This window comes from Macrobrachium rosenbergii, chromosome 44 (assembly GCF_040412425.1).
Source record: "Macrobrachium rosenbergii isolate ZJJX-2024 chromosome 44, ASM4041242v1, whole genome shotgun sequence".
NCBI lineage: Eukaryota > Metazoa > Arthropoda > Malacostraca > Decapoda > Palaemonidae > Macrobrachium > Macrobrachium rosenbergii.
Genome location: NC_089784.1, coordinates 10,953,958 through 10,969,874, shown reverse-complemented (window position 1 = coordinate 10,969,874; position 15,917 = coordinate 10,953,958). Strand labels below are relative to the sequence as shown.

The 15,917-nt window shown below is 33.5% G+C and overlaps 1 protein-coding gene across 1 annotated transcript in view; it reads left to right on the top strand.

Moving 5' to 3' along the window:
• The window catches only part of LOC136829335 (potassium voltage-gated channel subfamily H member 2-like), a 725,046-nt gene that overhangs the window by 594,443 nt on the left and 114,686 nt on the right, over window positions 1-15,917 (top strand). The window contains exon 5 of the mRNA XM_067087739.1: window positions 8,238-8,400. Within this exon, the coding sequence (XP_066943840.1) occupies window positions 8,238-8,400 (163 nt within the window). The remainder of the gene's footprint in view (window positions 1-8,237; window positions 8,401-15,917) is intronic.

Sequence of the window (15,917 nt, the reverse complement as noted above, 5' to 3'; positions counted from 1 at the left end):
TGCAGTTTCAAGAACATTCAGATGAAGAAGCAAAACGAAATTCGTTCTGCAGCCACCTCATCTGGGGTTAAGTTTCTGCGGTGTGGTATTGTAATGCAGAGTGGGAATGTTTAATGCTTCTTCCTATGCTGACTACTTCTCCAAATGTAAGGCATTTGTAGTCCTTTGTACTGTTGAACACAACGATGTTTTAACGCATGTACCTAAACCTTCATTATAATTGTTTGTTTGTGCATTTTTTTCTTGGAACTATGCTGATGCTTAGATAGATGTCTGTTTAGGCGCAAACAGGACACCTAATTTATTTGGGATTAACCTTTTATAGTCACAGCAAAATTATTACATTTTATTTATTGAGATTTAATGGGCACAAAAAATATCTTTGTATTAAATATACAGAAACGATATCTCTCTCTCTCCTGCAGTTAGGAGCAAAAATTTATTTCTTTTAAATGAGACGGCTTGTTTAAAATTTTACGTGTCCTGCATTTTCATTATCCAGATGTATTTCTCTCTCTCTCTCTCTCTCTCTCTCTCTCTCTTTCACAGCAGCGGTCTGAGAGGATTAGAAATATGATTAAATTTAAATAGGACGGTAGACCATAATGTGTAACTCTCCTTCAAGTGTCTTGCTTCCTGGTGTTATCTCTCTCTCTCTCTCTCTCTCTCTCTCTCTCTCTCTCTCTCTCTCTCTCTTCTCGTTTGTATTTCAGAAAGAAAGGTTAGCCTATATTGATATCAGTGTGGAGGGAGAGAAGGGAAAATTTTATGTGATTTGCAATTTTTTATTAGAACTAGATATTTTCTTTTCCAGTTTTAGGTTTAAGAGTAGAGAATCATTATACTGCTGCAAATTTCGAGAAAGATAAATTGACAGCGATAATAAAATTTTTAATTAAAGATTATTTTGTTTAACATTTGTGCATTGTATGCTAGTAATTAATGTTTGACTTTATTCATAAACTTTTCAGATATTTTACATATTTTTTGTTTGCCCCTTCAAATCAATTGTCGAAAAGGTACATGTTTTTGATGCCAGTAAAAGTTCGTGATACTTTGATCTGCCGGTATGGTATTGTATCCATTGTGTTAAATATATTTAATTAAAATCGTCACCGTGTCTAGGTTACTGTTGGTGCGCAGTCGTTTTACGTTAAGCAGCTTTTGTAGTGTCATCATGTAAGTGTCCCCATGCCGTCAAAAATGACTGTATTTAAAGGAAGAGGCGTCACTGCACTTCCCTTCCCTAGATATGGTAGCAATCTCCCAGAAGATAGGACCAAAGGACTTTCATTCTGCGTACTCATACAGGAGCTATTGATTAGAGCGGCTGGGCCCGGGCTGGGAGACGGCAAGTCCAAAGATGACGTTTATTTCCCCAAGATTGTCTGTATCCTACACAAAGAATCTGTTGGTACACAATGCGTTACATAGAGATTATTGAATATTATGAATTTCTTGCTAATTAGGAATATCATCCCCTGTAAAATCTATATGCTTTTTGCATTCTTGACTTCACGGTCTTTACAGTATTCGGATATTAAAACAATTCTTGGCTTGCAAATGTTATGTCTGTCAGTTGTCAGATTAATCCAGGGCCTTGGGTTTTATTTTAAAGTTCGTGGTTATGATTCGTGCCTATTGTGCTCTAAAAATGGATATTGTAGAATGAATATATATAGAGTATATTTATTATATATATATATATATATATATATATATATATATATATATGTGTGTGTGTGTGTGTGTGTGTGTGTGTGTATATATACATTTATATATATATATATATATATATATATAATATATATATATATATCTATATATATATATATATATATATATATATATATATATAATATATATATATATATATATATATATATATATATATATATATATATATGCATATATATATGTGTGTGTGTGTAAGAGAGAGATGAAGAGAGACATAATATGTGTACATTTACACATATATATAATAAATATATGTACTGTATGTATGTACAATATATATATATATATATATATATATATATATATATATATATATATATATGTATGTATAATGTGTGTGTGTGTAGCCAAACCATTATGAAAAGTGAGACCCAAACACAGTGCTTATGTATCCGTGCATGTAGATATACGGTATGTATATGCATATTTCCACCATACCCCTTTTTTCCTTGTAGTCGACATGGTTCCAAATACTGTACATATATATATTATATATATATATATATATATATATATATATATATATATATATATATATATATATATATATATATATATATATATATATATATATATATATATATATATATATATATATATATATATATATATATATGTGTATGTGTGTGTATGTGTGTGTATGTATGTTATGAGTGTGTTTGATGTTGGTATGTATATAACTACGTGTTACCCATTTAGTAGTGAGCTTTGACGGTTAGTTTTATGAAATTTCGGCTGTCAAGCCAAGCACTGAAGGGGCGCCTTCGGCTATTCAGAACTTAAGATAATGAAAAGAAGAATTGGATTGGTTGGAGAGCAAGATAAAGAGTTTCAGAAAATAAAGGAGATGCAGTACAAGGATTTGTAAGTAGAGCAGTGAGAAAACCACGCAGTTGCAACGAGAAGTAATAATTAGAGAGGTTAGATAGCAGACTGAAGAAAGGAAGTGGGAATGGAGGCATAGTAAAGGACTAAAACGTGGGTGCAGCTAAGGGACGAAGGGTCGCTGCTGCACGCCCTTTAGTAATGTATCTGAAGTGCACGAACTGCATTGTCCCCATGCGTGTGAGCCTTGATGGGGTTCAACCTCAGTTCCAAGTACAGAACCTGAATTCATCAGAATTATCTTTCTTGATGGCAGTCTATAAGTCAATGTCACTCATGTACCAACCCAAAAAATTATAGGTCTGAACGCTAGTCATGATCGGGCACCTGTGGTATATCACTCTCTATGGGTGTAAGTGATTCCCAAAGTATAGTGAATTCTGTATCAGTTGGGTATTTGCAGCTTGACATTTAGAAGTTTATGGCTGACATGTAAAATTAGTGGCAAGCTCTCATACATATATTGAGCCGTGTATTACACGTTTGACCACGAGCTTCATGGTGGCGATGGGCTGATTTCGTATCAAGTACAGAACCTGATGATAACAAGAAACATGTTCTCCAGGGTCGGAATCTATTCTTAAATCTCATGATAGATGGGTGAAAGTTTAATTAACTGTCACCCATTTACCAGTCCAAAAAGGTATATATTCGAAATTTTTTCGGGTTAGAATTACTTTTCATATATAATTCCCTTTGGAAGGAATTTATTGCAAGGGTATGGTGAAAGCAATATTTATGGATTACGTGTGGCATGATATTTAAATGTATCTCAATGTGGTTTGATATGGTTAGAAAGTGGGAAAGATTGGCCAGAGAGGATTAGGAAACAGGGAAACTATGATTTTTTAGGTTTACCGCTTAACAGAGGTTACAGAATAAAATGTCCTTCACTATCTATCAAATATCATAAAACTTGCAAGAAAGAAATAGAGTGCTTTATATATATGAAAGGGGCATCAGTTACTGAATCTTTTTTTTTTTTTTTTGTGTGTTCATAGAAGACATGGGTGATTGGCTTTAATCTTATGTACTGTATATATATATATATATATATATATATATATATATATATATATATATATATATATATATATATATATATATATATATATATATATATATATATATATATATATATATATATATATATATATATATATATATTCACATACATACATACATATATGCATGTACGTAGGTATGTGTGTGTGTTTGTGAATAAATACTGTTTACTTATAAAACATGTATTTTGGTACTGAGGATTGCAAAGCCCGAAAATTTCTGACTTTGTAACAGTATATTTCATTAAGCTGCGTAGGTATTATTTGGTTTTTATTGAAAAAAAATGAAATAATCACCTGAACCGAAAAACTGATTTTTGTAATTCTTCTAATTGGCAATTATGTTGATTTTTCGCTTTACCCCTCTCTATTTTTAAGATATTAATTGGCTTACGTCTTGACCTTTTCTTTTTGCCGATTCTTCCATTGATTCGTGGCTGACTGTTTTCGTTTCCTGACAAGGTTTGTTTTCTTGAATTTATTTTACGTCATTCACTAACATTTATGGTGTAATCTATGTAGTGCCATAAATCATATGAACATTAGGAGTAAGTACCGTTAAGCCATGGATTTGTTTGTTCAAAGGGTATTTCTCCTATGGGTAACATTTATAAGATTCCTCGAGAACTATTTCATATTCACTTTAACATATTTTTGTTGTTACGGCGTCTATCAAAGCAAGGAGTATTTTCCTGTCGCCGTCATCGAAAACAGCTAGATTTACAAATTTGTTTTCATTTCCTCTTTGCCGTCCTTTCAGTGAAATTATTTCTGCTGTAACTTCGTAACGTCATCCAGATTTTATGCCATAAATTCGTTTTTACCCGCCTGCTTGCTGTTATTGAACTTCAGTTGTTAGTCTCCAATAATTCTAGCTCCATTTTCGCAGCGTGTGATTAAAAATGAAAATGCTGACAGTTTTAACAAATGCAGTTATTGAATGTTTTTGGAATGACTTGTTTGTTAAAGAATAGTTATCAATATATATGCTTCGCATAGCATTACTCTGTTTTTATGGAAATTTCATATAAATTCTTATTATTGAATTTTTTATGTATTTAATTTTTTTGTCTCACAATGGTTTACTGCAAAAGAGAAAGAACAAACGTGAATGATGAGTAGATTTTCCAAGACCTTTTAATATGAAAATACCGCACTGAATATTTCATAAATTTTTTTAACATTATAGGTGGAAAGCCTACTAAAGTGTCTTATCTGTCATGTAAATATGCAGACTTAATGGAATAAGGGTTTTTTACTTCAAATTCTGATAATATTCCCCAGATTATTATCTTAATGTTAAATGCTATATAAATAATTATTCATTTTTGGCAAATCATTACCATTTACAAATTTTTATTTTTTCGGATTAGTACGTGTTGTGCTTAGAAATCTTGTAACTCGCTTTTGTTCGGCACTTTTGTAATTTTAATGCAAGATAACGTTTTGAAGTAAAGATATCTAGTTCTCCATATTTATTACATTCCTTCTGTTACAGATATTATATGTCGGATATAGTGAGCCTTTTTATGATCTGATAGTCGAGTGTTGCAATTACGAACTTCCTGACCCACTTTCATTTCCTGCACGCGTGTAAAGAGCTCGTTGTTCTTTCCCTTTCCATCGCAAGTATAGTTTGATTTATCGTGTGAACTTCACTGCTATCTGGCAGTTCTGCATTACAAGGACCCGAATTCGTCCTCTGAAGCTTCTTGACTTTCCGTACCATGCCCTGAAGCTCTTCGTTGGACGAGTCGGTAGAGTTGTGGTTTAGTACTTGCTAGGCCCGAGTTCGACTCTCCGGCTGGCCAATGAAGAGTTAGAGGAATTTATTTCTGGTGATAGAAATTCATTTCTCGCTATAATGTGGTTCGGATTCCACAATAAGCTGTAGGTCCCGTTGCTAAGTAACCAATTGGTTCTTAGCCACGTTAAATAAGTCTTATCCTTCGGGCCAGCCCTAGGAGAGCTGTTAATCAGCTCAGTGGTCTGGTAAAACTAAGGTATATACTTAACTTTTTTGTACCATGCCCTTATCATTTTTATAGACAGTCACACCACAACAAAATATGTTTTCCAAGAACTGTTGTGTGACGTTGAGAATGGAACTGTTGCATGAAACGTCCTATTGGTCGAGAGCGAGAACTATTATATGACTTTGGGAATCGAGTACTACATCATGAAACTTGCTGTTGACAGACGACCAATCCAGAAAGCTTTATTGGCGTCATGAAACAATTTCAAGGCAATTCGGAATATTGAGCGTCGTTATATGACACAGGCGCAAATAGTAACTCTATCACGTAAATTATTTTTCCTCAGTTACGTTCTCGAATAAATGATTCTTGTATTCTTTTCGGAAGAAAATTAACATACCTCACGTTCTTGAGAAACTTCAATTAAATATAGTTTATAAAATCAGTTACACGTTAACGGCTGTTTGACAACGTAAACAGTTGTTGTAGGTGTTTCGTTGTCGTTTAATGAGATTGAAGCATTAAGCATTATCGTTTATTTATTCAGTAGGCGATAAAAATTACTTATGGTTATCAAATTACCTTTATCTGTCAATGGACATTGTCATTTATGTATAATATGGTCTAATGCGTTTTCTCATTATATGCTTATATCCAGGAACTGATTTCATTTATGTTAACTATGGATTTTAAAGGGAATGCGATCTTAATCGCTCATTATATGCTTATATCCAGCGTTTCCAGATTGAACTGACTGAGGGATTTACAGAATTAACGGCTTTTTAACTGATACGTTTAGTTTAAATTTGAACATACACACATGTACAGCATATACAATATTTATATATATATATATATATATATATAATATATGCCAGATCTCTAATCGCTCACAAGCTATGTTCTGTCCCGAATTGCAACGGCGTTTCCGGATTGAAATATAAAGTTTAACATTTGAAAGTTCCCTGAGGACAAAGAATGAAAGCCATTGAATTGATACTGGCAGAATAGAAGATTTTACCGCAATGAAAAATACATTTGAGAGTTTAAATTTGAACATACACACATGTACAGTGTATAAACCTGGGCTTAAATTAATATTATTTTTCCTTGTTGTATGGATGTAGATTCCAGATTTCTGGTGCACAAAAAGAGCATTATTCTTTTGGCTAGTTCTAACTGAGTATTTATATTGTACAAGTATGCAGTTCTGTGTGATAATGCCTTGCTGAATAAAATATAATTTGTTTTCTAGTTTTATAGTTTAAAAATAAATACATTTTCTTACTACCTTACCTTATCTCTACCTTCTCTTACTTCTTAATGAGCACCATATTCTTTGGAAACTTGAATTTCAAGTCAGTGGCCCCTATGGGCGCGTTCCATATGAATAGGGTTCATCTTCTGAATAGTGATAGTAACTGGATAATATAAACATGAAACCATGATGGTGCTCTCGATGTTTGACTCTTCAGTGTCAAAGTGAGCAGAAACAAATTCAAAATATTAATATTACGTGATAGTTATATCTGACTGATAAGTTTATATGTAGCATTTTATGAAGCATAGGATTCCTCTAAATTCCGTCTAAAGTTATTATTAGCCAAATAAATTTTTATGATGAACCTTCTTTGGTGGCCACCAAAAATGATCATCTGGAATGGCTCGTTCAATGAATGTTTCCACCAAGTTTCTCTAAAATCCATTAATTTGTTGTCAGAATTTTTTTTACGTACAAATACATATGGAAGAGATGTGTTTTATATTATACTCAGTTGCTTGTTCTACTATAGCAAATGAAAGAGATGCATACTGGCGTATTTTTATTCTAATCTCGTTCAAGAGAGAGAGAGAGAGAGAGAGAGAGAGAGAGAGTGGGGGGGGTTCAGTGCAGTAAAACGGATCGAGTTCACGTGATAAATTTGAAGATCAAGATTGTTAGTCTGACGTATAGCCCTTAAAGCCATGTTGCTAAAAGGAGTAAAAGGAAGACCAACCCGGTAAATCCAACAAAAACAAGGATAATTTGTTCCGCGATTGTTAGTTGAACGTGTTTTCCAGTCTTGCCGAGAAGCCGTTGCTAGGTCTGTTGACTCAGTGTTTGGATATTGTTGAAAGTTTCATTACATCATAAGTAATGGTTAGCTGTTTGATTGGTAAAGTCGCATTGGTACGTCCATTACTGAAATTATAATCTTTATTTCTAAATGCATTTTATGGATTTATTTATTTATTTATTTATTTATTTATTATTATTATTATTATTATTATTATTATTATTATTATTATTATTATTATTATTATTATTATTTTTATTATTCAGCAGATGAAACCTATTCATCTGAACAAGCCCATAGGGGCCATTGACTTTGAAATTCAAGCTTCCAAAGAATATGGCGTTCATTAGGAAGAAGTAAGAGTTATAGAGGGGAATACAAAAATTATAATTTGCTTATGTTTATGAAATGTTTGTTATCAAGTTGAATATTAACCTTTTGTTTCCTTCTTTCCAGAAATACTTGTATTAAATGAATGTCTGACCTTTGCCTTTTTTCCTGTATCTTCCAACCAACAGTTAGCCGTGCTCGTGCATCCTTTCGCCAGTCCTTTCGGATGCGGCTCGGAAAGACTCCTGCATCTGGGTCGTCAACGTCTCCAGGTGCCAGGATGGAACCCATCCTGGACGAGCCCGCTGACGAACCTACCGAAGAGGAGGAAGATATCTCGCATGATGCAAGGTGAGTGTCTGGTTTGGACTTTACAGAGAAAGCAAGAGCAGGCGTCATCAATTTCCTTCGTCGGGAATTAAAGCGTTTTGTTTCCTGTATAATGTCTAGTGTATTTTAATGTAAATATCAACTTATCAGCTGTCATATTTATTTTTTATTCCGAGCCCTTGCCGGTAGAGTTAGCAAATTAGATTTCAGTGTAGGTCTTTAAAAACAGTGACAATAGACAACAAGGCTCTACTGTTGCTTTTCTTATTACAGTGTGGTAACATTTACTTATTTTTTAAAAACCAAAGAGTATAGTATTTTACTTTCATGAATACATCAAGTGCATTAAAAAGTGTCCCTCTACTTAAGTAGATTTTTTACAGGAATGAAAACATATATTTTTTTCTATTAGTTTGTTGAGTTTTACTACCTTGATTATCTTCCTTCTTTATTGTGTTCGTTGTGTCCCTATTTTGTTTTACTATATCTGATTATGATTGATTGCATGTAATACAGTTCAAATAAGACAAAAATTACAATGAAAATTTTATTTAAAATGAACAAGCGCAGATAGTACAGATCGTTTTACCCCACGTCTAATCGCAAAACTTTGAACTGCATGAAACGTTTTGTAACAATTATTATTGAATAATTTTGAGAATGAACCAAGTATAGAGTCTTATTAGAGCTCTGAAATTCATTTCATTAGTGTGTATAATCTCCTCCTAGTAAAATATCTTCTGATGTGCTATTCAGAGGTGAGTGTTTACTTTATCGAAATTACTGTATTGTTGAATCTTTTTTCATACGACATTACGTGCGCTTGGTGAATATTAAGTTATGATTAAAAGTAACGAGCTTGATTAAGGAAATACCCGGATCTTTGATAAGAGCGATATTTAGGAGGAAAATTCATTGTTGTGAAAAATTTTTTCGGTGTTTTTATAATTTGTTCATGTGAAGGTGCACCAGGCGTGTTCTGGGTCTTGTAGCTCTGTGCCTGATTTTAGAACTGATTGATGTAGTACTATAAACTTATGTTGCAGTAACGAGGGTCATTATATGTGGTAATCATGTAGTCATAATGGAAAACCCATAAAATACAGATTTCCTCACACTTATTACCGTACCCTAATCACTTTAAGAATTGAATCCAGACGGGGAACAAATGGAAAATATTTCCTTCCGTGGTAGGGTTCGAACCCGTTCACGATAGTAAGAGTAAGGTTACGTGTTAGCTGCCGCAAAGGAGAGAATTTAAAGCTATTTTAGCTCGTAGTTACATTTGTCTGTCGGACTCAGATACATTTTGTTATATATATAATTATGTATATATATATATAATATATATATATATATATATATATATATATAAATATATATAAATATATATATATATATATATATATATATATATATATATATATATATATATATATATATATATATATATATATATATATATATATATATATTATGTGTGTATAGAAATAATGTATGTATTAGTTTACTTTGATTAAACTGCTATTGGTAACCCATTACTTTCAGATACTACATAGTGAAATGTAGTATTTTAGTAAATATTGTTAGAAGAAGGGCGAATGAATCAATATATTCCAATATGTCTTAATCGGTTATGCAGCGCTTTGCTACAAGTTCTTACATTAAGAATTATTCACCAGAAGGAACGAATGTGTTTAATCAATGTCAGAGGCTGCCAGAACTGAATTGCTCTAAGAGATGAAACGTTGATAGCTGGAAAAAAAGGAAACAACTTTGACCAGTAGTTGCAAAGCGAGCGTGGTAACTATGGTATAGATTGAAGGCGATGGCTGGAGTCGATGGCCGTAATAGAATCGGAGAGAGAAGGAAGGAATCTGCAGAATGTGTTCTTGAGATTAAGAGTTGATTTCCCTAATGGAGTCTTTGAAGAAACAGGAGAATTTTCCACCCTCGGAAACTTAGTTGAGAAAAATCCTTTTAGATCTGTTCCTCCCCATCGAATTATTTTAGGGGCAAGCGCTGGAGGCTTCCTTGTGAAATGAATTGACCCAAACCTCCTTTTTATTCTCGATGTTAATTAAACACGATTGATTGGGGCCCTGAGTGGCTTCATCCTTTTAAAAGGGCGTCATTCGCCTCGCCTAATTTCCATATTTTCGGCGGCCATTGGTGTTGTTGGAGAGGAGATTGGTTTCTTGGTAAATAGACCTGCACGAACTCCGTTGAATTTCAGTCTTCGGTCGTAGATATCGTTGTTTTATTTGCCTTAATTGCAAGATAAAGACAATTACGTGCATATTTTCGTTCCAGCTAAGTGATAACTATGACCTAAATACATATATATTAGCATTTGAGATTTATCCTTTTTTTTCAGAGTAATGCGTTCGTCTTTCGGATAAAATAGAAATGTTCACGATGAGTATAGGAGACAGCTGTGATATGGAGGAAAGTGTTTTATTGTTGTTAAGGTTGATCTACATTCGTTTTTCGTAGCTAATATAGCATGCTATTTACGTGGCGTTCAATAGTGGCTTCCCAGATAACATAAATTATTATTTCATGTTAGGTGAGGTTGTTATTGATGTAGATTTTATTAATTAAATGATATACATATATATCATTTCTGTATGTATAGATACATTTATACATACACACATAGGTGTATATATATATGTGTGTGTGTATGTGTAAATGTATGTATGTACATAGAGGTTTGATCGCCTTCCCACTGAGAGATGTAGGAAGTTTTAGGCATGACCTAAAGGAAATAAGTTTTTTTTTTTTTTTTTTTTTTTTTTTTTTTTTGCAAACTAAAGTGTATAGTTTTACAACCACTGCCCTTGATTTTTCGACCGTTCTTTGAGGATAATGGATATGAAATCGCGGAATGTGGCCGCCTGAAGTTTCAGACCAATGCATGAATTACTTTCTTATTCGTAATAATGACCAGAAAACCCAGTTAAACAGATATCTTTTCGTTTAAAAAAAAAAGAAGGAAATCAGTTTAGAAACTAAATTGTTACGCAAGAATCAGACCGTAAAATAAATTATGAAGAGGGTGCTGGCAAGGCCATTTCACCGTTTGCTTCATTTCCAGAAGCTGTTAGCAATAAATAAAAAAATTAGTGAGGAAGATTGGAAATCATTAGGCTGAAATCATGATAATTGAACGTACGAGTGATTTATGAGATAGGTTTTGTTTCACATATTTTTAGCTTGTGGTGGTTCACAAACGGGATTAAACTTTTTTGGGGAGGAGAATATATATATATATATATATATATATATATATATATATATATATATATATATATATATATATATATAATATATATATATATACTGTATATATATTGTTACGTGGGTCATTCGGTTAATGAGTTTAATTATTAGCTAATTGGATTTATATTGTCTTGCTGTACCTAAGACCCACGTAATTCTGTCAACTAAGGCTAAAAGTAACTCTAAAGGACAGATATTGAATAGATCAGGTCGCCAGTTAACACTAGTTAACAAAGAATAGAGGTTTATTCATAACCACATGAATGAATTCAGCAAACTTACTGGAACACTAGTTTCAACGTAAAAACGTAAAATAAAATGAAATGGACAATTTATAGGAGCTAACAGCAGCTCAGCATATTAGTCCTACTTAGGACAAACCTCCATGCTGCATAGAATGAATGCAACAGATTTATGTGACGCTTTATCAGGAATTTACTGCTAGGTCGAATTAAGGCTTCTTGGTACTAATGATGCAGATTCTTCTCCAAGAAAGAGGATGTTGCTCATACCCAAGGTGTACACGATTCTGGAAAAGATGTATCCAGATAACAATCTTGCATTGCAGAGACCCTCACTTGTCATTACTTAATCACAAGGGGATGAATTTTAGGTCAAAAATAATACTTTTAACACCATGGAGGATAAGTTATGTGATTTCACTAATTGTACCGAATAGATGACTTCATAAATGGGATATGTTTTACTAGGATTACTTAGTCAGTGACTGTTTAAGAGAAGAAAATTTGAACGAGGGAAAATGAGAGTTTCAGTCGAAGGGAAAGAGAACTGGGAGTAATTGTTATTCAGACTTACTGCTAGGTTAGCTAATGCAGTGATCAGTTGCCTAAGATTCCTTGGTCTGTTGGAATAGCAAATTTCTGCCCAGTTTGAACAAAGGAGAGAATAACAAAGGATGCTTGTACGGCAGCACGGCACATCCAGATGCTGTGGCAGCTGAGTGGAGAGTCCCGACGCTGGGCGTCGTCTCGTTGTTTGCTTCAAAACTCCGCCTTCCCAGGGCTGGACCTAAAATGACAATAGTCTCGACAGTACACGGAGTAGAGAAAAGTGGGTTTTAAGAACAGAATAACTAAGGTCTGGGCTAGCAAAACTGTATCCCTCTATGACCCTCTAAGTGAATTTAAATTGAAAACACTGCTTCCCGCTAGCTTCTTCGCATGCCAACAGCCTGCATTGTCTGCCCTCTTACGCTAACAAAAGACAACTTTTTATTATTCGGTTAAGAAGCAAGGGAGAGCTGTCGAACAGGGAATATTTATAATTATATATATATATATATGTATATATATATATATATATATATATATATATATATATATATATATATATATATATTTACATACATACATACACATATATATATTTGTTTTCTTTTCTGACTAATGCTGGTTTATTTATTAATGTTCTTCCTCATTCGTTTTCTTAGACTAATGATGAGGAGAAATTTATGAAACGTTCCTAATGAGAAAAGGATTTTTATCAGATATGTTCTTGGTATATATATGGAATTTATATAAGAACACAATATATTGTATATATATATATATATATATATATATATATATATATATATATATATATATATATATATATATATATATGAGTGAGAGAGAGAGAGAGAGAGAGAGAGAGAGAGAGAGAGAGAGAGAGAGAGAGAGAGAGAGAGAGAGAGAGAGAGAGAGATTCATGAAGCTTTGTGCTCGGAGCAAGATGAATGTTCAGTCCATAGAAGGGAGTTGAGAATCTCCGATCGATATATAAGCGATTAATACCCAGATAAAATCGGGAAACTTAACAGCCTGCAACGGAGTTGTAGCGAAAGCAATTAATCTGACCAGAAACGCCTATAATATTATTGCTGAGAAACAGATACCAGAGAGGGAAGGTACAATGCAGATGGAAGATTATATATTCACTAATGTAATATCGCAGTGTGGCAAAAGAAGACCACAATGCGGTTGGCGTGACCACTGCTGCCCATTATCCTGCAACTGGGATCAGTCATTATGATGCACGATGTATATTAGACGTAAATGCCAAAATTACTTGAGTTATGCAAGTTCTTGCTTTTAATTTTTTTACGAAGTAATTTTTTTTCGGAAAGATTTTAACGAGAACATGTGCTTTCAGTTTCGAGCGGAAGTTAAAGGTTCAGAGTTCGGTGAACTCCTGGTTCAGTCAAGATATCTGTTTTTTTCTCATTGCGACTCTTTTGTCATGGTTATTATTTTTACTTTTGGAATTAATGATTAGTAGTGTGGAAAATTAACGTTATAAGATAAGCGCCCATCCAGAGTGTTTAAGAACTCTTCAGTTGTTTATTTATAGAATTAAAGGAAGCACTAAGAACATTGACTACTAAAAACAAAACTGTCAGAAGACAATTCATCAGCATGCGAGTCAGTAGAATACTGGAACACTAGAGGGTCGTTTCTGGAAGGGGGGAAAATGTGCAAGAGCGAGGAATCTCCATTAAGACGCAATATAAATAAGGAGAAGAGAGCACTTTGTTCCATCAACCACAAGGACGACTTATTAGCCACAGCCTTTTAGGGCACTAATGCAGATTAGGTTTTTCCGTTGGCCTTTGTGTCGCTGAATATTTGATTCCTGCACACGAGGAAAAAAAAAAGAACAGAATATTTAGACAAGGTAAATTTTGCTTCTCTGTTTGCTATTTAGAATGAATTATAAATCCAGTTCAAAGGTCAGGTACTTCAACATGGAATGTGTTCATTACCTATAGGTGTGAATGCGTCTGTGTGTTTATTGTGGTACAAATAACTATTAAAAGCCAGTGTCCTGCTCTGGAGAAATGAATTGTTAAAATTATTCCATACCTCTGGTGTGCTTGGTTGCAATTTAATGTCATGTCATTATACTTCTTACTATTCAGGTGTTCATGACAACATAAATTCAGCCAGTGCTGATTCCATTACTTATTGTTTGTCCACCGATATCAGTAGGAGATATGCAGTTTTGTTTTACGTGATGTTTTAGTGTTTTTACATTCCCTTCGATGTAAAATCTGTTAACTCAGAATTGGCCTGAATATCAGCAATTAATCTGGTATCCTAATTATGGAAATTGATAACTTTATGAATTATATGAAATCAATATCACCTTATCAAATGCAATAAACATCAACAATTTAGGATAATCACTCTCGATTCACTAAGCTGACTGGGATAAACGCTTGAAAGTTAAGAACACTTAACTTTTTATTTTTTAATGAACTGTAATTTTCAGCCGTGAAGAAACCTTGCATTATTCGAAGAAACCTTGCATTATTCATAAAGCTAGTTTTGAGACGTTAAAGAACATATTCTTTTCTAGGCATAGCATTCTTATGACACGCTGAAAATACTTTCTGATGTGGAGCATTTCTTGCGACAGTCAGCCAGAGTTTAATGATTGTGCTTCAGAGTTTCCCTTATTCTCAGTAAATATAAGGAAATAAACCCTTTTAAGGCAAAGATTAATTCTTGGATTTGTTTACTTGACAAACTCTCCACTTATCCGGGTAAAAAGTAAAAAAATCCATTTATCTTGGGCAAAGAGTAAAAATAGTTTTTTCTTGAATATATAAGACTTACCTTTGAATATATATATATATATATATATATATATATATATATATATATATATATATATATATATATATATATATATATATATATATATATATATATATTTCTGACTCACATCAGGCTCGAACACAGGTCTTTCAATTGAAAGACAAGACCGCTGCTTAACAACATAAAAGAAGTTAGAACCTAAATACCACTGTACCTAAAGCTTTACCTGCGCAGGCTAACTGCCTTGATTACCAGCGTGCTTTCCCCAACTTCCCGACTCAGCATTGGCCCAATTGACAGCATTTCATTCGAATTATCCTTTCTGAATTAATATAATAGAAATAATCAATACACGATCATGTGTGGAACAGAAATAAATTTCTGACACATCAGAATCGAACCCAGGTCTTTCAATTGAAGGTCAAGACCGCTGCCAACCAAGCCACACAGGTCATAAAAGAAGTTGGAACCTAAATACCTAAGGGTCACTGCTGCGTCGGAAAGTTGGGGAAAGTAAGCTTGCCCATGTAAAGCCTGAGGTACAGCGGTACTTAGGTTCCAACTTCTTTATGACTTGGGTGCCTTGGTTGGAAGCGGTCTTGTCTTTCAATTGAAAGACCTGGGTTGATCCTGATGTGAGTCAGAAGTTTA